The sequence below is a fragment of the Macaca thibetana genome, chromosome 7 (genome assembly GCF_024542745.1).
Source record: "Macaca thibetana thibetana isolate TM-01 chromosome 7, ASM2454274v1, whole genome shotgun sequence".
Taxonomy (NCBI): Eukaryota; Metazoa; Chordata; class Mammalia; order Primates; family Cercopithecidae; genus Macaca; species Macaca thibetana.
The window spans coordinates 85,829,812-85,851,374 of NC_065584.1; the positions used below are offsets into that span (position 1 = coordinate 85,829,812).

General features: G+C 38.3%; 1 gene segment (V, D, J or C); it reads right to left on the reverse strand.

Moving 5' to 3' along the window:
• Positions 1 to 12,751: 12,751 nt before the first annotated feature.
• Positions 12,752 to 13,441, reverse strand: LOC126959200 (T cell receptor alpha variable 16-like). The segment is given in 2 exon segments: positions 12,752 to 13,101; positions 13,216 to 13,441. Coding segments are annotated over 2 exon segments (570 nt in total).
• Positions 13,442 to 21,563: the final 8,122 nt, after the last annotated feature.

Here is a 21,563-nt window from a genome sequence, read left to right on the forward strand (position 1 = left end):
TGATACTGTCCTTATACGAAAATTAATTCAAGATGGATTAGAGACTTAAATGTTAGACCTAATACCGTAAAAACCCTAGAAGAAAACCTAGGTAATGCCATTCAGGACGTAGGCATGGGCAAGGACTTCATGTCTAAAACACCAAAAGCAATGGCAACAAAAGCCAAAATTGACAAATGGGATCTAATTAAACTAAACAGCTTCTGCACAGCAAAAGAAACTACCATCAGAGTGAACAGGCAACCTACAGAATGGGAGAAAATTTTTGCAATCTACTCATCTGACAAAGGGCTAATATCCAGAACTTACAAAGAACTCAAACAAATTTACAAGAAAAAAACAACCCCATCAAAAAGTGGGCAAAGTATATGAACAGACATTTCTCAAAAGAAGACATTCATACAGCCAACAGACACATGAAAAAATGCTCATCATCACTCGCCATCGGAGAAATGCAAATCAAAACCACAATGAGATACCATCTCACACCAGTTAGAATGGCGATCATTAAAAAGTCAGGAAACAACAGGTGCTGGAGAGGGATGTGGAGAAATAGGAACACTTTTACACTGTTGGTGGGATTGTAAACTAGTTCAACCATTGTGGAAAACAGTATGGCAATTCCTCAAGGATCTAGAACTAGAAATACCATTTGACCCAGCCATCCCATTACTGGGGATATACCCAAAGGATTATAAGTCATGCTGCTATAAAGACACATGCACACGTATGTTTATTGCGGCACTATTCACAATAGCAAAGACTTGGAATCAACCCAAATGTCCATCAGTGACAGACTGGATTAAGAAAGCGTGGCACGTATACACCATGGAATACTACACAGCCATAAAAAAGGATGAATTCGTGTCCTTTGTAGGGACATGGATGCAGCTGGAAACCATCATTCTCAGCAAACTATCGCAAGAACAGAAAACCAAACACCGCATGTTCTCACTCATAGGAGGGAATTGAACAATGAGATCACTTGGACACGGGAAGGGGAACATCACACACTGGGGCCTATTGTGGGGAGGGGGGAAGGGGGAGGGATGGCATTGGGAGTTATACCTGATGTAAATGACGAGTTGATGGGTGTTGACGAGTTGACGGGTGCAGCACACCAACATGGCGCATGTATACATATGTAACAAACCTGCACGTTGTGCACATGTACCCTAGAACTTAAAGTATAATTAAAAAAAAAAAGAAAAGAAAAGAAAAAAGAGAAACGTAGATAGGACCAGTATTGAAGAAAAGGATAAATTAGGAGTTTATTGTGGAAAGATACTGGAGAGGTATTAAGAGTCTAAATTATGCAGGGTTTTATAAATCACAAGAAGCAATTTTTTTTTCTACTCTAAGAACCAGTGAGGACCCAGGTGGTTGACATGGTCAAATTTGCACTCTGAAAAGTTCACCCTCACTGTGTACAAAGCACTATATTGAGAAGTGATGGGGTCTGTCAAGTTTGCTAGGGGCAGAGGAGCAAGGGATTAGGGAGGATTTTAAATTTGGATGTGGAGGTGAATTAGGTTATAGAGGTTGCGATGTCTTCTGGAAAACTTGGTAGGTGGTACACTCAATAGAACTTGGAAATACATTGGATATGGTAATTCAAAAATAACTATGAACCAAAAATATTATGAGTCCTAATATGTCCTAAACTGAGGGTCTGGAAGAAACTTCTAATTGTCTGTAAAATGTCCATTATCACCTATTTTTTTTACTAATAGAACCAGAATTTTGCTGTGAATGGAAACATACTTAGATAATAATCCTGATATCCTAGCATCCCTTGCAGATGGGAGGAGGTGGGAACATCGAACAGCACTCTAGTAAATGAGTGTAAGGAGAAGCCATTGGGCGGAGCTTCTGGTAAAGAATGACTCAGCCAGCATGTACACGTGCCCTTGACTTTCTCCTTCTTTCAGTCTGGAAGGTGTATAAAGTGGAAGGATCTCTATCAGTCTCTTGAAAGTATGAAAACAAGAGTGGCACATTAAGAGTGAAAAACAGTAAGCTAGAAAACCCTGGTTCCTTTGTAACATGATGAAGGTACTGCACCAGCCCTGATTATTACAGAGCTCCTTTGTGTGGAAAAAAAAACCCTCAATCTTGTTAAAAACATTATTGTTTGGGTTTTTTAAATGTGAACCTGAGCCAGTCTCTTACATATATAGAAGATATTCATTAAAAATTGAAATTCGTCACTTTATCGGAGGCTGATGGAGTAAGTCAGAATTGAGCTTAATAGTCTAGATCTTCAAAGACGCTCTAGTGAGTCTGGTACAGCTAATATTGATGGGTTAAGGTCTGACTTGTGGGAACCACTATCCTATACAACCTTTGCCTGCCCTCCCCCACTTTTCTCACCAAAGTGTGCACCTAAATACAAATGCTCTAATTTTCTCCACAAACACATTTTCGGTACTATCTAAACTGTGTCAAGAAAACTATAGTCAGCATTTATTTCTCAGTAGGAGCAAGAATAAATAGCTGAAAAACTGTTATGTATTTGATACTAAAAACACTGCTTTCAAAACACAGCATTTTAGGACCTGGTAGTGGCAAACACCTGTCTCTCGTTTGGATGGGGAAAAGTTGTTACTTTCTTATAAATTCCCAATTTACCTAATAGAGACATTGAAGCTTGGTAATCATATGACTAATAAATGGTGAAATCAGATCCAGATATTTGTCACTATCACTCCAAAGATTCAAATAATTGTCTGTCTTACTATGCAATGGTTTTACTCCTCAGCTCTAAAATGAAAAGTTTGGTTGAGAGTCCTAGGACCCCTTCCAATTCTAATGCCTAATGAATCTACTGCTTCTTATACAATCAGAGGAATGCAAGAGCCACCTAATGCATCTCAAAGACCCACTGACATCTTGGGAGGGCTGCACATAGGACAAATGAGACCTTCTAAAACTGAGCAGCCTTCCTCCTCTTCCACAAGTGCCCAGTGACTGTTTCTTTTTTTCCTAATAAAATTAGAGATTAAGTAATATTTTGGGCTCATTGATCCAAATCCTTTATTTCAAGTGAGGAAATTGAAGACTGCTGCACTGACAATGTCCCTATGTAGCCAGGATTAGCAGAACTGAGCCTGGTATTTCCATTTCCTGTTCCAAATTTCATGCCTTTTCCCCTAGTCCAAGATGCTTTTTAAAAAAATCATGAATTTGAAAGGGTTCCCCTTTTACTTTGCCAGCTGTTTGTAGATTCTTCTTCACTGAAAGACATAACCACCAGTTCTGCCCACTGTTAGGGCTTCTAAGAAGCTGCTTTGGCAGGGTTTGTGTAGAGGCTGCAGGTTCCTGGGGAACACTGTGCATCCGTAGCACAGAAGTAAGAAGCAGTGTCTGCTGCCCGGGAAGCTGTGATCAACAAGGAACTGCTTTTCTTCGAAGTGTCAAGAGTGACTCTTAATCTTCCACTATTTTTCTCTCTTTCATTTGAACGTATTAAAACTAGCTGTACAAGGCTTCTACCTGAATCTTGTCTATACCACTGTAAATTGTTTATACTAGTTTTGTAACTGCAGTTCATGGTGGCATTTTCACCTTCCTGGATGCTCAAGGTCTGAGGATCCTCTTCTCCTTGTTGACTGTTCACCCCTAGGCAGAAACACAGGTCCGGGACCAGGAATCACTCATTGCATTTTCAAATTACATTTCCAAATTAATTAGAACACTTTACCCCTCAGTCCTGTGGGCTCTAAAGTTTGGTCTTGCCATTCCCATCACCAAAAACCCCAACTCACTGGCCAGTTGAAGCCATAGAATCACCAAAGACACTCCCAGGAGAGTTTCCATTCTTCTTTCTTATTGAAATCACAAAAGACCTGAAATGGAGCCAGGCTCCTCAGTCACAGGTGAGCTCTCTTTACTGGATGAATCTCTAGTCCTTCTGTCCCCTAGTCTCAGGTTCCTACCTAGCCAGTCAGAGGCAAGCTCAGTCCTTTGCTTTCAACGCAAGACAGGCTGATTTAAAGCCAAGTTAGTCTGAGAAGAGGGAGGCACTGCCCTCTTGTGACGGCGACATCATCCTGCTGCTAGAATGTACTCTGGAACGGCGATGCAAGTTCAGAGCTGACTCAGAAGAAATTATAAAGCTATTCCAGTCTCTGCCTTTATTGAATTCTAGTTCTAACTTAGAATAGGAACAGATGCATTTCAATTCAGGTAAGAACTCAACTACGAAAGTTGGTGCTCAATATTTGCAGACTACCTCTGAGAAGCACTGTTAAATTCCCTGTAGTTACTATGACCTCTGATCATGTACCTATGAGCTTCCTTTTAAAAAATTTCCCTGGAATGAGATTATATACAAGTCAGGGTTTTTATTGATGGGCAACAGAAATGGACTCTGCCTGAATTAAGTAGAAAAGGAATAAATTAATGAATACTGGATTTGCCTCAGAATCTCCAATAGGGTCAGAGAATTGAACTCAAAAGCTATTAAGTCAGCAGCAGTACAGAAAATCACTCTGGAGAATCACTCCTCTGAGTATCCCACTGGCTCCTCTCCTGAGCTCCAGATACTGCATGTAGTTTATTCAAGACTGTTCATGCAGGACGATGTATGTAGCTACAATTCCACTGCCTTGTAGCTCTGTAAACTCTCATGTCCAGCTTGCTGTAATTACCACCACTCTCAAAAAGCAAATTCTTACTTTTTCTTTTTTCTTTTTTTTTTTTTTTTTTTTGCACAAGTAATTCTTGAGTGAAAGTTAGGACCAATTCATCTAACTGTTAGAGCCCAAGCCATGTGCCCACATCAAGCCATGTGCCCACATCAAGCCATGTGCCCACATCAAGCCTAACCAGAAGGCAGGTTACGAGTGTACTGTATTAGTTTACCAGGGCTCCCATAACAAAGTATCACAGACTGCATGGCTTAAACCACAAACATTTATTTTCTCATGATTTTAGGGACTACAAGTTCAAGGTCAAAGTGCTGGCAGGTTTAGTTTCTTTTGATGTCTTTCTCCATGACTCATAGATGGCTGTCTTCTTGATGTGTCTTCACATGGTCATCCCTTTGCCTGTGCTGTCTGTCCTAATCTCCTCTTAAGGATACCAGTCTTATTGAATTAGGGGTTACCCTCAGGACCACCTTTTAACTTTACCTCTAAAAGTTGTGTCTCCAAATACAGTCACGTTCTGAGGTACTGGGGGTTAGGGCGTCTACATACATATTTTGTGGAAACGCAATTCAGCCCACGGCAATGAATACCTACAAGTTTTAGTTTCTATGGCAGGAGGCAGGTAGGTCCAGGAAGAGAGGAAGTTTTGTAGTCAGGCCATCGAAGTCAGGTTTACATCTATCAATTCGGTAGCTGTTTCTGTCTTCTGTGCCTACATTCTCTTGGCTATACAACATGGATCATGAGTAAATAATAATACTACTTTTCAGAGCTGTTGAAGGTTAATGATGAGATAATAAAATGTCATTTAGCACAGTGCCTGACATTCATTAGTGACTGAAAAATTATTATTGTTCTAAGAAAATGGGTCCTGATGCAGAGCAGTGAAAAAGAAGAGTAAGAATCTTCTAGAGTATTTTATAAATGTTCTCAAAAATTGATCTTAAGATATTTTGTGTGTAAAATAGAGGGAGAGATGGGAAAGAGAAGAGAGGAAAACAGAGAAAGGAAAAAAGAAATGAAGAGAAGAAGAGATTGCTGACTGGAGCAATATGTAGATTGGAGAGTTCCACGAGATAAGTCTAGAAGAATGGTCTGGGTCAGATGACTGCCAGAATAAATCTGTATGTATTTCTGTGCGAAATGAAGACATATGAAAGCTTTTTGAGCAATGAACCAGTGTTATTTAACAAACTGAAATTTTAATCTGTCTGCTCTCTTCCAGATAATTTTGGAAAAGTCTGTGAGGAAATTTAGAATAGTAGTTAAAGGATGTACGCTGGTTCTAAGAAATTAAATGCTGTGTCTAATGTCTCACAATGAGGAGGTTAAGAATATAGTACTTTTAATATTTGTATGTATTTAGCTGTATCTGCAAAAAGTAACCAGAAATATTGCTGGCCTCTTGGGAAAACTGTGAGACAGAGTGTGAGGCAGAATAAAACTATTTTTACAATAGTGCTGATATTATTTGAGTCTTTCACTGTGTTGACATTTACACTGATGGAGCAAATGCAGTTGCTTGCATTTTAAAACAGGTAAAATAAATGAACCAAAAATGTTCTAGTAGTCATTGTATGTAATTATTACCACCACACTGGTGAGAGAAAAAGATTTTACTCAAGAATGTCCTAGATGTAGAAGCAAAAATTTTTAAATTAACCCTTGAGACTACAGCTTTTTAATATTCTGTGTGACGACATAGCACATATGCACAAAGCTCATCTGGGGTGTACTAACACAGCGGTGTCTTGAGAGTGGAAGGCACTGGAGCATTGTTTGAGTTGTGAGCTAAATTAGCTGTTTTTCATAGAACTTTTTTTTTTTTTTACTTGAAGGCATGAGTGACAGAACAGCAGATTTGGGTAGTTGGAAGAAATGTTCTTGAAAATGATAAAGTGTGAACCTGCCACTTTGAGGAAAACACTGAATAGTGGTTGTTGCCAATGATAATATTTGAGCTTCCAAGTGAAAATTAGAATTTTGGAAAATTTGCATCCACTACCATTGGCTTCACAGCTTCCCAATTCTTAGTGGTTTTGCTGATAAGATTGGTGGTGATAGTAAAGAATGCAATTTTTGAACTATAGTCCTGTATTTGTTTTGAAATTATTATAAATCCATGGGAAGTTGCCAAAATAGTTTATAGAACCCTGTGTACTCTTCACATAGCCTTTTCCAGTAGAGATATCTTATATAACTGAAATGCAGTATAAATACCAGGAAATTGACATTGTTCAAATACCACTAACTAGACTACAGGTATTATTCAATTTTCACCATTTTCCTGCTTTTCTCTGTGTGTGTGCATGCATACATATGTGTGGTTCTTGATTTTATCTCATATAACCACCAACATAATAAAGATTCAGACTGTTCCATCAACACAGAATTCTCTCATCCTAACCCTCTATATGCACGAACACCCTCCCATCCCCAATCTCTGTCCCCTAGCAACCATCTCTTATAGTTCTGTTATTTTGAAAATGTTATATATATGGAATCAAACTGTATGTAACCTTTGGGAATTGACCCATACAGGTTGTTTCATGTATTAATAGTTTGTTCCTTTTTTGTCATATTATTCCATGGTATGAACTACTATAGTTTATTTAACCATTTACCCCTTGAAAAATCTCTAGGTTGATTCCAGTTTTTGGCAATTATGAAGAAAGTTACTATGAATGTTGTATCAGACTTTATGTGAATGTTGCTGGGATAGGTGTCCAATTCACAATGGCGTGGTCATATTTAGTTTATGTTTTAATATTCTGTGTGATGACATAGCACGTATGCATAAAGCTCATCTGGGGTTTAGTGCATGTTTAGTTTCATAAAAAACTGCCAAATTATTTTCCAGAATGGCTGTACTATTTTACAATCCCACCAGCAATGTATAAAAGCGTCCATTTCTCTACATACTCACCAACATTTAGTATTATTATTATTTTGTATTTTAGTTGTTCTAATATGTTTAAAGTGATATCTCACTGTAATTTTTGTTTTCATTTTGCTAGTGAAGAATGATACTGAATATCTTTTTATTTGCTTATTTTTCACCCGTATTTTTACTTTGGTGAAATATCTGTTCTATTTCTAATTGGATTATTTATATGTTTCTTTTTTACACTGAGATTTGAGTGCTCTTTATTCTAGATATAAGACTTTTGTCTGATGTGTGATTTATAAACATTTTCTCTCTGTCTATAGGTTGCCTTTTATTCTATAACGTGGTCTTTCTACAATGCCAAAGGTTTCAATTTTATTTAAGGCCAATTTAACATTTTTCTCTTTTATAGATTGCACTTTTTGGGTGGATGTCCAAGAACTCACTATCTAGCTCTAGTTCTCAGATATTTTCTCTAGTTCATGATACATGAGTTTAGGATTGGTAGAATGATGTGCTGAAGGTCTTGAGGTGAGTTTTATTGATAAAACTATTGTTTTCATAAGCAAGCTATTTTTCCAATTAAGGAAACTCTTATCCTGATTAGGCATCTGTTTGCCCAGATGAACATACTGTTTGCCTATATTAATTGGTTTGACACGGTTCCCTGAAGAAACCAGTGAAATCACATTAGTGGAGGTTGACTCACATGCTCACAGGAAAGGATTGCTAATTTTCATATTTGTTTAAATGAATTTAATATTCCTTTCCTGTGTACATATTGTGTGCTCCATACTGTGTTAGAAGGTTAGGTAAAAGCCAGAGAGAACATAATAGCTCTTCTCTGGAACATTCAGCTCAATAGGAAGAGGAGATAAGATAAAGTTTTAATATACTGTGATAGTTACCAGAACATATTGCAGAGTTGTCAGGAAGGGGGCGAGTAGCTCCAGAAGCCATAACATGCTTAAAATATAAGAAGCTCTTGAGCTGGAAGTTGAAGATCAATACCTTTAATGATAAACTCCACAAAAATTCAAGGACTTGTCACTTCAGTGAAGTTTCCAGAGGTTCAACCGTCCAGAGAATATTGAGGCATCTCTTCCAAGGTGAAAGACATGTTGCTGCACCCCACACCACCTACCACAGAAAAAGAGGCACACATTTGACTGACTATTTTACATTTGGAGGCAATCTATGCCACATGGGGGTGTGCTATTTTGGCCTATTTACAGAGTCATCTGTAAAGCTGCCAATTTTCAGAGGAAACCAGAGCAACAGGAGACTCTACAATTTCAGGCTTCAGTACAATCTGTTTCATCGCATTGGTCTTTTGATTCAGCAGATCCAACAATGATATTCAAAGTTTCCATGGCAAGTAATAATGCTCTATAGAGACTCTGGGAAACACCAATAGGAGAATCACAGCATAGTCTTCTAGTAGTTGGGAGAATATGTTCCGTTTTCTACAGATAACAAGGTAACTATTGCCAGTTTACCTTGGTAAAGTCTGAATGTCTCATTTAGGAAAACTAGATGACCAAGAACCAACTGCTGTCTGACCTAATCAGCCATAATGTTGAGCATGCCCAGAAGCAATCATCAAGCGGAAATTGTACATAAGAGACCACATTGAGGCAGATCCATAAGGTGCAAGTTAGCTGCATGAGCAGGTGGCTCAGATTCCTTTGATGCCAACTTCTCTTACATTGTCTCTTTTTCTGTAATCCATGACCGTATCCTCCTGGGGAGTTCCTTACTCCTTCAAGTGGTACATTTTGGTTATCCACATTATCTGGTAAAAGATGGCCAGAGGTGCTCATCTACACTGATTCATGATTTCACTGTCATTTCACTGTTGTGTCATTTCACTGTTGTTTGGAAGTTGAAATGTGCATATAGGAATGCATGTGAACCAGGTGCAGTGGCTCACACCTGTAATCCCAGGCATGATTCATGGGAAGTTGTTAAAGGTTTGGCCAGATGGCAAAAGACCTAGAAGGAATAGGCTTGAAAGATGATGACAAGAAAATCTAGGAAAGAAGTATCTTGATGGACCTCTCAGAATGAACAAAGACTGTCAAGATAATTTTGCTCAATGTGAATACTGACCAAGAGAAAACAAATGCGGTAGAAACTATTGTAATGGACAAAATGATGCCTTCTATGGATGTGTCAACATTTTTCCCAGCCATCCCAGTGCTTGCTCAATGGTCACATGAAATAAGTGGCCCTGCTGGCAGGGATGAATGCCATGCATGAGCTCAAAAGCATGGATTTCCCCTTATTAAGGCTAACTTAGCTAATGCTACTGCTGAACGCCTAATCTGTAAATCACAGAGACTAATACTGAGCTCCTCATATGGTGTCATGCCCCAAGGGACCAACCAGACACCTGTTGATTGCTCTTCTATCATAGAGATGACTGAGATATGTCCTTACTAGAACAGACACATATACTTGCCTATGAATTTGTCTTCCTTGTATGCAATGCTTCTGCTGGCCTCCTCTTCATAAACTTACAGAATGCCTAATTCACCATCAAAATAATCCTCACAGCATTTACTCCAATGAAGGAACTATTTTTACTGCAAAGTAGTGCATCTGTGGACACATGCCTATGGAATCATATAGACTTCTCACATATCTTACAATGCACAAGTGTTTGTTGAAATGTGGAATGGCTTGTTGATTGAGCTATGGCACCAGTTTGAAGACACCCTGAAAAGATCTGGTTCTATCTTACAAGATGCAGTATCTGCTTTACATCAAAAACCATTATATGGTATTGCCCCCCACCCCCCACCCGCCATAGCCAAAATGCATGGGTCAAGACATCAAGGAAGTGGTCCTGAGAATGGATTGTCTCACTCTTATTACCAGTAGCCCACTATCATAATTTTTGCTTCCTGTCTTTGTGACTTTGAGCTGCGTTGGTCTGAAGGTCTTATTCTCTAAATGGAAGAATGTGTCTACCAGGAGACCCAAAAAAATGGTTCAATTGCATTGAAAGATGACACTGCTATGTGGCCATTTTAGCCGACGTATGCCTCTGAACCAATAAGTAGGAAAAGAAATTACTGGCTGGAGTGATCGATACCGATTACTAAGGAGAATTGAGATGTTGCTATACAACACATATAGAGAGAGCTACATCTGAAACCCAGGGGATTTTTTAAGGAGCCTAATGGCACTTTCATGCCCAATAGTAAAAGTTAAGGGAAACCTACAGCAACAAATTAAAAGCCATGACTATTGAGAACTCAGACTCTTTGAGAATGAAGATTTTTGTCATTCCACCAGGTAAGTAACCCCAATCCACCAATGATGTGGCTGAGGGCAGAAGAATATATAATAGGTAACAAGAGAAGGAAGTTGTCTATGTCAATTGAAGCCCAGGACCAAGTCTGGAATCAAGGAATGTAGTAGCTTTATGCATTTTCTCTTTGCTCATTTTATGTAGGTGTTTCTTTGTATGTGTTGCCATTTTATTCTCTCTCTTTCTTATCATAATTATTTTACATGTAAATTGTTGGAGATTAACTTTATAATTTAGTCTGTATATAACAGCATATTCAGTAGAACTTCCTCTGAACTTGAGATGTGGCTGATATAGTCAGAGATTCATACAGCGGTTGTTGGGACTATGGATCGTCTCATTTGGGAAAAGTAATGAAAACGTCACTTGTTCAAGGACAGCTTTAGCTTGTTAGGTAGAAACATAGTGTCGTTTCACTGTTGTCTGGAAGTTGAAATGTGCATATAGGAATGCATACAGGCCAGGTGCAGTGACTCATGCGTGTAATCTCAGCACTTTGGGAGGCCGAAGTGGGTGGATCACCTGAGGTCAGGAGTTCAAGGCCAGCCTGGCCAAAATGGTGAAACTCCACCTCCACTAAAAAAACAAAAATTAGCCAGGCATGGTGGCAGGCACCTGTAGTCCTAGCTACTCAAGAGGCTGAGGCAGAAGAATCACTTGAACCTGGGAGGCGGAGATTGCAGTGAGCAGAGATTGCGCCACTGCACTCCAGCCTGGACGACAGAACAAGACTCTGTCTCAAAAAAAGAAAGAAAGAAAAAAAGAATGGATGTGAAAGATCAGTAGCCCGAGGGACAGGCTGTGACAGTTATCAATGTATTACCTCTCAACTCCAAATCCACCCTCATTACCCTATTTGTGAACTGGATCTGGACCCTCTAAATATTTGATATTAAGCTTTGTCAGTAGAGGGGGCTGGAAGGACCCTGCAGAAGGATGATGCTGCTCTTCCTGGTTCTGGTATGTTTTCCACACTTCTTGTCCACTATGCTTGGTTGGCCTGTGGGACACCAGTGGCAAGCCTGACAGGTGGTTTCTTGGCAAGTTTCACAGCCACCACAAGCAAGTTCAGCAGCACTCCTTTGCGGGCTTCCCATGAATTGTGTTGTAATCCTGGTAGGTATTTTTCTGCTTGTCAGTATTTTCCTCTGGCACCTCCGCAAACTTCTCCACCATCCAGCAGGCTCCAGCTACACACTCCCAATGAGATCTGAATTATAGCCTTGGCAGAGGGGTTCATGCTTATGCCAATCTGTTCCTTTCCTGGAATTCTACGTTAGCCCTAGAGATGGGAACTTCTGCTTACATGTGCATTCCTACATTCTTTAGAGTTTTTTTTTTTTTTTTTTACCCATTAGTAGTTAATTACTCATTATTATTTAATAAATCTTTATATTAAACTTCATTGGATTTCTTTTTTCCTGGCTGGACCCTAACTGAGATAGGAAAAGTCTATGAAACTCATGGAAAGAAAGGTAATAGATACAGAAAGATGAACAACCACAAGCCATGAAACAGCAGAGCACTTTAAGGAACTGTGCTTAGGTATGTGGTGACAACCACATGTGCGGATCATGTGGGGCAGCAGAGGAGTTGGAGAGGTAGGACTGTGCCATGGAAGCCTGGACAGTACCTCTGAACCAAGAAAAGAATACTTTTTATGCCGTGCAATATAGTTTTTATTTCAAAAGTATGTTTCCTGTACTACTAGACAAAATAAATACATTTACTATTTTTAAAATTAGTTTAAGCAGAGTAAATAATGAGAATGTTTTTGGACAAAACTGTGAGGTTAATCTATAGCTAACTGACTACTGATGATATAATATTTAGGAGACAAACTCAATATTAATTTCTGGAGAAAGAATGCCCCGCTGTGGCCATACAGAGAGTTTACAAAGAAATATTTCCTGTGACTAAAGGGTTTGTGTTCTGCTTCCTTGCAAAACCAGCTACTGTGCCACTTAGAGCACAGTAATACGTGGCTGAGTCTTCCTCTTGAGCGAATAGTTTCTTCAGATGGAAAGATGTCTCGCTTTTGTTAAGGTCAGCAGTGAAGCCTTTGATGCTCTCTCTAGAGATGTGTCTCAAGAGTAACTGGAGGCGTTGTTTGGGGTACTGGACATACCAAAAGAGATCAGGACTCCCAGAATATGAATAGTAGCACTTCAGCTCCACTGGGGCCCCTTTAAAGACAGAGAGGAGCTTCTCGGGCTGAGTCACACTCTGGGCTCTTGTTCCTCCTATAACACCAATTCTGGATCAGGAAGAGCCTTACAGACTGGGGATAATACTCATTAAAGTTATTCTAAATCAGAATACCATAGAAAAATAGAACAAAAAGAGGTTTTACTCACTGAGTATAAATATTATCACAAGCACTGAGATGAGAGTGGGCTTCATGTCTGAGCGGTGGAGAAACAGGAAGCTATTTTCTGGAGGTCTTTTCTGGAAACAATTCGGCCACATAGACACTGTGATAGAGAAGTGGATGAGTTTGCCCAGCATGTAAAGCAAAAAGCTGTTCTTCAAAAAGATCAGGTTGTTTTTGGCTATCGAATTCAATTTGTGTAACATCTCCCTCTAGAGGCCAAATACAATACTGCAGCTAACTCAGGCTTCAGGAAATCTTCAAATTCAGAGGAGAATTTCCTCCTCAGTTAGTAAGACAAAGTGTGATGCTATACTAATTGAAATAGAATGTTATTTTAAAAATCCACATATGGGGCTTAATGAAGTAGAATATAAAGTTCAAATATACAAATACATATGGAAATTTAGTTAAAAATGGGAAAATGTGTAATCCTACCAATCATTTGGAAGTTAACAGATAAGTTAGGATGCCTACCTTAATACCTGTTATAAAATAAAGTTCAAAAGGCATAACATTTAATATTTTAAGTAAAATAAAAAACTTTTAAAATAAATTTAGAAAGGTCATGGATTTTCTAAGCATGACAGTCAAAAAACATAAGAAAAAATATAGATAGATTACTCTTCATAGAAATTTAAATTTCTATACAGATATTTTGGTGAAATGTGTAAACATTATCAGATCAAGTTTTTTTTTTTTTTTTTGAGACGGAGTCTCGCTCTGTCGCCCAGGCTGGAGTGCAGTGGCCGGATCTCAGCTCACTGCAAGCTCCGCCTCCCGGGTTCACGCCATTCTCCTGCCTCAGCCTCCCGAGTAGCTGGGACTACAGGCGCCCGCCACCTCGCCCGGCTAGTTTTTTGTATTTTTTTAGTAGAGACGGAGTTTCACCGTGTTAGCCAGGATGGTCTCGATCTCCCGACCTCGTGATCCGCCGGTCTCGGCCTCCCAAAGTGCTGGGATTACAGGCTTGAGAGATCAAGTTATTTTATTTTCCATCCACCATCATTGATTCTGACCTTCCCCACACAGGAAATGGCCCTTTTGGATTTTAGTTCTATACGCTTTAAAAAAAAAAAAAAAAAAAAAAAAAAAAAAAAGCCCATAATAAAAGGAACAATCATTTGACTTAGAAAGAGGGAAATTCTAGAAAAATGGTAGAATGAAAGTGTCCCCAATCCCTGTTCCTTAACCAAAGATTTTCTCCAGCTCCCAGTCAAGCTATGTTGAGAGAGCTCAAGTGAGGTGTCTCATTTTGGGGTCAGATATAAATCTGGGGTCAAGTAGGCAGAAGCTCCGGGATTAAGAGTAGAAAACTATGGGTCATGCAGATAGCTTCTCCTGCAGATATCTTGTTTTTCTAAAAAGAAAACTAATTCCCTTGAGAAAGTCTCTCCTCTGACCTCCAAATAGCTCAGAAAAAAGTAACAGATATGCTGTTACTTAAATGAGGTGGGATACAACGAGATCAGGGAGCAAAGAGATTTTCTCTAGTTTCTCTGCAGTGTACTAGCATAATTGCTGATGTCAGTACCCCGCTGAGTGCTGTGCTGCTGACTAGAGACACGGAAATGTCTAGGTTTTTTATGCCCTGAGGATGCCTCCACTTAAAGTGATCAGTAATCGGACATGTCAGGAGGGGAGTGAAGAAAGGGAAAAGATACCTCAGAGACAAATGGGAGCCTCATCTGGATCAAGCATAGCCTGAAAAAATTATCAGGGTCAGTGGCCCAATTTCCTCAGCCAAAAAAAATCAGGACTCGTGATTTGAAAAATGATCACAATTTCATTTATAAGAAAGTTCTCACAAAGAAAGAATATCTCATCGAATGCATTGTTTATTAAGCACCCTTAAAGGAGTGAATACAATACAATTAAATTAAGAGAATTCTGTTAACATAGACATATAGTCATCATGAACATATAAAATGTCTCCAACGAGACTGTGGTTGATAGAGAAATAGCACGTGTGTATGATGGCCACCCCGACTTAGTTGCATCTCTCTTCTCCTATCCAACACTTTCTCCATTCACTTTGCAGCCCCACCTGGTCAATTCTGCTCTGCAAACAAGAGGTAGAGGTCACATTTTTTATTGTGATAAAAAACGCATTACATTAAATTTACCATCTTGACTATTTTAAAGTGTACAGTTCAGTAGTGGTAAGTATCTTCACATTGTCGTGCATCAGATCTCTAGAACTTTTTAACTTTGCAACACAGAAATTATATGAGGCATAGACCACATTTTGAAATTCAATTAAATGTGTCGTGTCATCTTCCCCCCCCCAACCTCTTATTTCTTTTTCTCTCTTTTATCCTCTCTCTGAATATTTTCATTATTTTTTCTCATTTCTTCTCATTTCCTTTTTCCTGTTTTTCTAGTTTCAAAGGAGGTATAAAAGAAGGTGGAAACTATTGAAATAATTTCAAAGTCAAAATAGAGACTCATATTTTAGAAGTTTTAGTCATAAAAATTAAACCTGTAAAGTTTCCAGCTTTATCATTTCCCTTGCTGATTTCTACGGTCAATCTTCTTGGGAGACTGTCTCTGTGACACCCATCACAGCCACAGAACATCTTTGCAGATAAATAAATGGAGACTCCTCCTGTCTGTTTCATATATGACTAGTTCAGATGTTTTGCTAACTGATGCTAACTCTCAATTTTTCACTGAGTCAGCTATCTTAGAACTTGAGGGAAAAGTTCCTCATTTAGAGTAAAGCCTAGAGAGCCTCCTAGTGGTCTGAAACCACCAAGCCAACTAAGTCATCTGTGGAGTCCCAGAGCCTTCATCCCAATTCCTTCCTGAGGAACCACCCAGATTGTCAAGAGCAAAAAAAACTGTCAGGCTTATGGTGATTTTTTTTTTTAAAGGAAACTGGTTTCTTCCTCCAAATTCCATGTACAAGAGATTACCATATTAAAATATTTTGTCAAATTGCATCTTCAAGGTTTAATGTGATTTCTCCAACTTATTTCAAAGTAAGTCCTTAGTAATTTATTGAGGTGTATGATAAGCTAGATCTTGTGCTAGGTCTTAAGAAATTAAAAAATTAGTAAGACATTTTCTCTACTCACAAGACATTGCAGTTTAGTGGGAAAGACAAACGTGTATATGTGTGTGTTTTCATATATATCAAGTAACACCTCAAAAAGTACAAAATGAACCCAGAAATAAGGAGATATTTCTTACAACAAAGGATGGTTATACAAAAATTTAAGGAAAATATGATCATTGTTGTCTGTTCCTAGAAAAGATAAAACAGAATGCAATCAAGAAGCTAAATAAGCTTGGGAGTTGAATAGAGACCCTTACTAAATGAAAATATAAGAAGAGCAAATGGACAAAGATGTAGAAAGAAATTGGAGCCTATTTTTTATTATTAATTTTAAAATATTGCAGAACACATGGATGAATACATACTCAATATATATATATAGTTTACATTTTTATCTGTTTGCAATTTGTTTGGAATCCAATTATATGTCCTGATAATCTATTGATGTTAACATGTTTGCTTCCTAATATTCCATAGTATAGATTTATTACAGTTTCTGTAGCCATTCTCTGAGAAACGCCTTGTGCTTTAATTTTCACTATTACAAAAAGAATCTGCAGTAAATATTTTGTGCATGGTTATTTGGCAGAATAAAGTGTAGAAATAAGGCATGTGGTTACCTAGAGTACTAGTACACAAGGCAGAGAAATGAGCAGCTGCAAAGACGTTGGGGCAGGAAAATAATTGGTATGTTAGAGCAACAATAAGTGAAGTGAGGCTGGAGAGAGGGAGTAAGTAGGAAGGTGGTAGCTGATGTCAAATGCCAAAGATGTGGCAGGGAGCTAGATGGACTTGTCTATTACAGTAAAGAATGTGGTTTTCATTTGAGTTAGATAGTAAGACATTATATAGTTGTGAGCAGAGAAATGAAATAATCTGAATTATGTTTTAAAGAGATTACTTATCCTGCTGCATGGAGAACAGACAGAAGAGGAACAATGGTGAAAGAAAGAAGTTAAGTTAGGTTTCTTTCAATCAACCAGGCAAGAGATTACTGTGGCTTGGATCAGGATGGTAGCAGTAAAGGTCATGAGAACTGGTTGATTATGGGGATATTTTGAAGAAATGGCTGATAGGAATTCCTAATGGATCAAGTGGGGATGTGAGAAAAGTAATAAGTCGAGGATTATTTCAAAGTTTTTGGCTAAGGGGATTAGAAGATTTGGTAAATGGAATTGTCTTTTACCAAAATGAAGAAGCATTCATAAGAAGCGAGTGGGATGTAAAGAAGGTTTAGTGAGTATAGAGGTCAAATTCAGTAGACTATTTTCAGATATATTAAGTGGAGGATGTCAGAAAGAAGATGTCAAATAGATTATTTGATACTCGAATCCAGAAGCCAGATGAGTTATCTGGGATTCAGTTATAAATTTGGGTATTTAAATGGGATTTAAAGCCAAGAGACTGAATAAAACCAACTCTTTATTTACAGAGGAAAAAGACTTCCAAGGATAAATTTCTGAGGCATGCCAATGTTTAAAGATTAGATAAATGAGGGGAAAAACAGCAAAAAAGACTGAAAAGGAACAACTGACAATACTGAAGAAGAATGAAAAAAAGGGTGGAATTTCTAAAAATCAACAAAGAAAGCATTCCAGGAAGGAAGTGTTCTACAATGTCAAATGTCACTATGCCGAGTAAGATGAGTCAAAAATACTAGTTGTAGCAATAAATGCATGTATATATAAGTTTAAAAGGCTCAATTTTTCTATTAAGATATGAAACTGATCTGAATGATTTTCATATCCAGCCTTCTACTGCTTAAGAGGCACAGCTAAAAGAAACGTCAAGGAAAGTTTAAAGCGTATGATTGGGCTGTCATTGCAGGGCAGCATACTGGCAGTCAGGCAGCACCACCATGCCCACAGTGAACACCACATTCAACTAGATGCCCAAGAGGAGGTCAGCTCTGGTGAAGGGCAAACAAAGAAGCCCATGAGGAGAACAGTAAGAATTCTGTCCCTGAAAGGTATGACATCAGCAAGATAGCAGAACAGAAATCCCTGGACCCTCTTTTCCCCAATGGACACACCAATTCAATAGCAATAAATAAATCAATTCACTTGTGAAAAATCCAGTAACTGGTTCAGAGTCTCCAGTACCTTGAATGAGCAAGCAACCAGCCACATCAAAGATGACAGGAGGGTTTGTGACATCTTCCTACCCCCAGCACAGTGAACCATAAATGAGAGGAAAGCCCCAGTTTCAGGCTCTCCCTGGGGAAGGAAAGAGTTGGACATTACATCCAACATTCTAGCTTTTCCACAGGCTGCCTGAGAGACTGGCTTCCATCACACTTGTCAAGGATCACTGATAGGACCCAGTGTATTCCTGATGCATAGGGTCACTGAGAACAAAGAGGGAAGTTTTCATTGTTTCATTTTTTGAGACAGGATGTCACTGTGTTGTCCAGGCTGGAGTGCAATGACACCGTCATGACTCACTGCAGCCTCAAACTCCTGGACTCAAGCGATCATCCCATCTCAGCCTACTGAGTAACTGAGACTACAGATATATGCACACCACCCCACTGGGCCAATATTTTTATTTTTTGTGGAAAAGGAGTCTCACTATTACCCAGACTGGTCTCAAACTCTTGACCTCAAGCATTCCCACCTCAGCCTCCTAAAGTGCTGAGATTACAGGTGTGAGCCACCATGCCCGACCACAAAACAAGTCTCGACAAATTTAAGAAAGTGAAATCATACCATGTATTTTTTCTAATGAGAATGGAATAACACTAGAAATAAATAGCAGATGCAAAACTAGAACATTCAACAATATATGGAAATTAAACATCATATTCTTGAGCAACAAATTGGTCAAAGAAATCAAAAGGGACATTAGAAAATGTTTTGAGATATAAACACAAAAACCCAACATATCAAAATTTATAGAGTGAGCAAAAGCAGTACTAATAGGGAAGTTTATAGCAATAAATGCCTAAATTCAAAAAGAAGTTCTCAAAAAACATAACTTCACATCTCAAAGAACTAGAAAAAAAGAACAAATGAAGTCCAAATTTAGTAGAAAGAAGGAAATAATAAATATTAGAGCAGAAATAAATAAAACATAGAGTAGAAAATAGCATAAAATAAACAAAACTAAGTTTTGAAAACACACGCTAAATTGACAAACTTTTAGTTAGACTGAAAAAGAAAAGAGAAGATTCAAATAAAGTAAAAATGTAAAAGAAGACATTACAATTGATGCCACAGAAATAAGAAGAATCTTAAGAGACTATTAAAAAAATTATACACCAACAAATTGGATAACCAAGAAGAAATGCATAAATTTATATAAACATACAACCTACCAAGAGTGAATCATGAAGAAACAGAAAAATCTAAACAGATTTATAACTGGTAAGGAAATTGATCAGGTAATCCAAAACCTCCTAACAAAGAAAAGCAAAGGACCTGACAGCTTCACTAATGAGTTCTACCAACCATTTAAAGAAGAATTAACTCTAATCCTTCTTAAATTATTCCAAAAAACTGAAAGGGGAATACCTCTAAACTTATTTTATGAAGCCATTATTACCCTGATACCAAAGCCAGACAAGGACACTACAAGAAGGTATACAGACCAATATTCCTGATGAACATAGATGCAAAAATCCTCAGTGAAATACTAGCAAACCAAATTCAATAGCTCACTAACAGGATCATATACAATCACCAAGTGGAAGTTATCCCTGGGATGCAAGGATGTTTTAACATATAAAAATAAATTAATGTGACACACTACATAACAAAATGAGGGATAAAAATTACATGATCATCTCAATAGATGCAGAAAAAGAATCTGACAACATTCAACATCCTTTCATGCAGGATGGTTCTCCGGGTGGTCTTGGACCAACCCAGTTCTCTCCACTTTCTTGTTTGCGGTTCTCAAGAATAACCGTAGAACATACTGGGAATGTAACATCTTCAGATAGGAATGAAATGGCTGGAACAGGCTGGCTGTATTTCAGATACCCCCTAGAAACAGTGTCCTTCAGTACTTTTTAGCCCAGGGTGTCACATCATCCTGGGGTCTAAAACCTAGGGCATGGTAATTTCTCAGGTCCCTCAGGTGTGGTACAATTGGACCACATGCAGATGATACCCCATCCACCCTAGGCAACTTTCCTGAGCCTTGAGGGACCTGTTTGCAATGAAACCTCAGCTTCTGCTGTCCCTTGCTTATTTGTAATTAATAAACCTGTTTCATGTTGTTGTATGCAATAAACCTTGTTGTATGCATGCGTGTTCTGTCTCACTGGACTCAGACAAGTTAGTAGCCAGTGCACAGTGAACCTGCTTCACATTTCACGATAAAAATATTCAACAAATTAGGAAATTACCCCAACATAATAAAGGCCATATATAAAAAGCCCACGGCTAACATCACACTCAATGGTGAAACACAAAAACACTTTTCCTCTAAGAGCAAAACAAGACAAGAGTATCCACACTCACCATGTCTATTCAGCATGATACTAGAAATCCTAGCTAGAGTAGATAGACAGGGAAAAGAAATTAAAAGTACTCAAACCAGAAAAGAAGTAAAATTATTTCTGTTTGTGGATGGCATAAATTCATTAAAAACCCTGAAGACTCCACCAAAAAAGCCTATTAGAAATAAGAAATGAATCCAGTCAAGTTGTAGGGTATAAAAATCAACACACAACAATCAGTGCCACTTTTTTTTTTTTCTTTTCTTTTCTTTTCTTTTCTTTTTTTTTTTTTTTTTTTTTTTTTTTTTTTTTGGAGATGGAGTCTCACACTGTTGCCTGGGCTGGAGCGCAGTGGCGCAATCTCAGCTCACTGCACCCTCTGCTTCCCGAGTTCAAGCAGTTCTCCTGTCTCAGGAATATTGCTCCTGAGTAGCTGGGATTATAGGCTCCTGCCACCATGCCCAGCTAATTTTTTGTATTTTAGTAGAGACAGGGTTTCACCACGTTGGCTAGGTCGGTCTCGAACTCCTGACCTCATGATTCACCTGCCTTAGCCTCCCAAAGTGCTGGCATTACAGGCGCAAGCCACCGCGCCAGGCCCATCAGTGCCATTTCTACACATTAACAATAACTTATCTGAAAAAAAAATCCAGAAAGGTATCCCATTTATAATAGCTACAAAATATTAAAATGTTTAGAAGTAAAATTAACTAATTAGGCTAAAGGCTTGTACACAGAAAACTACAAAACATCTATAAGAAAAATTAAAGAAGGCACAAATAAATGAAAGATAGTCTATGTTCATGAATTGAAAGATTTAATATTGTTA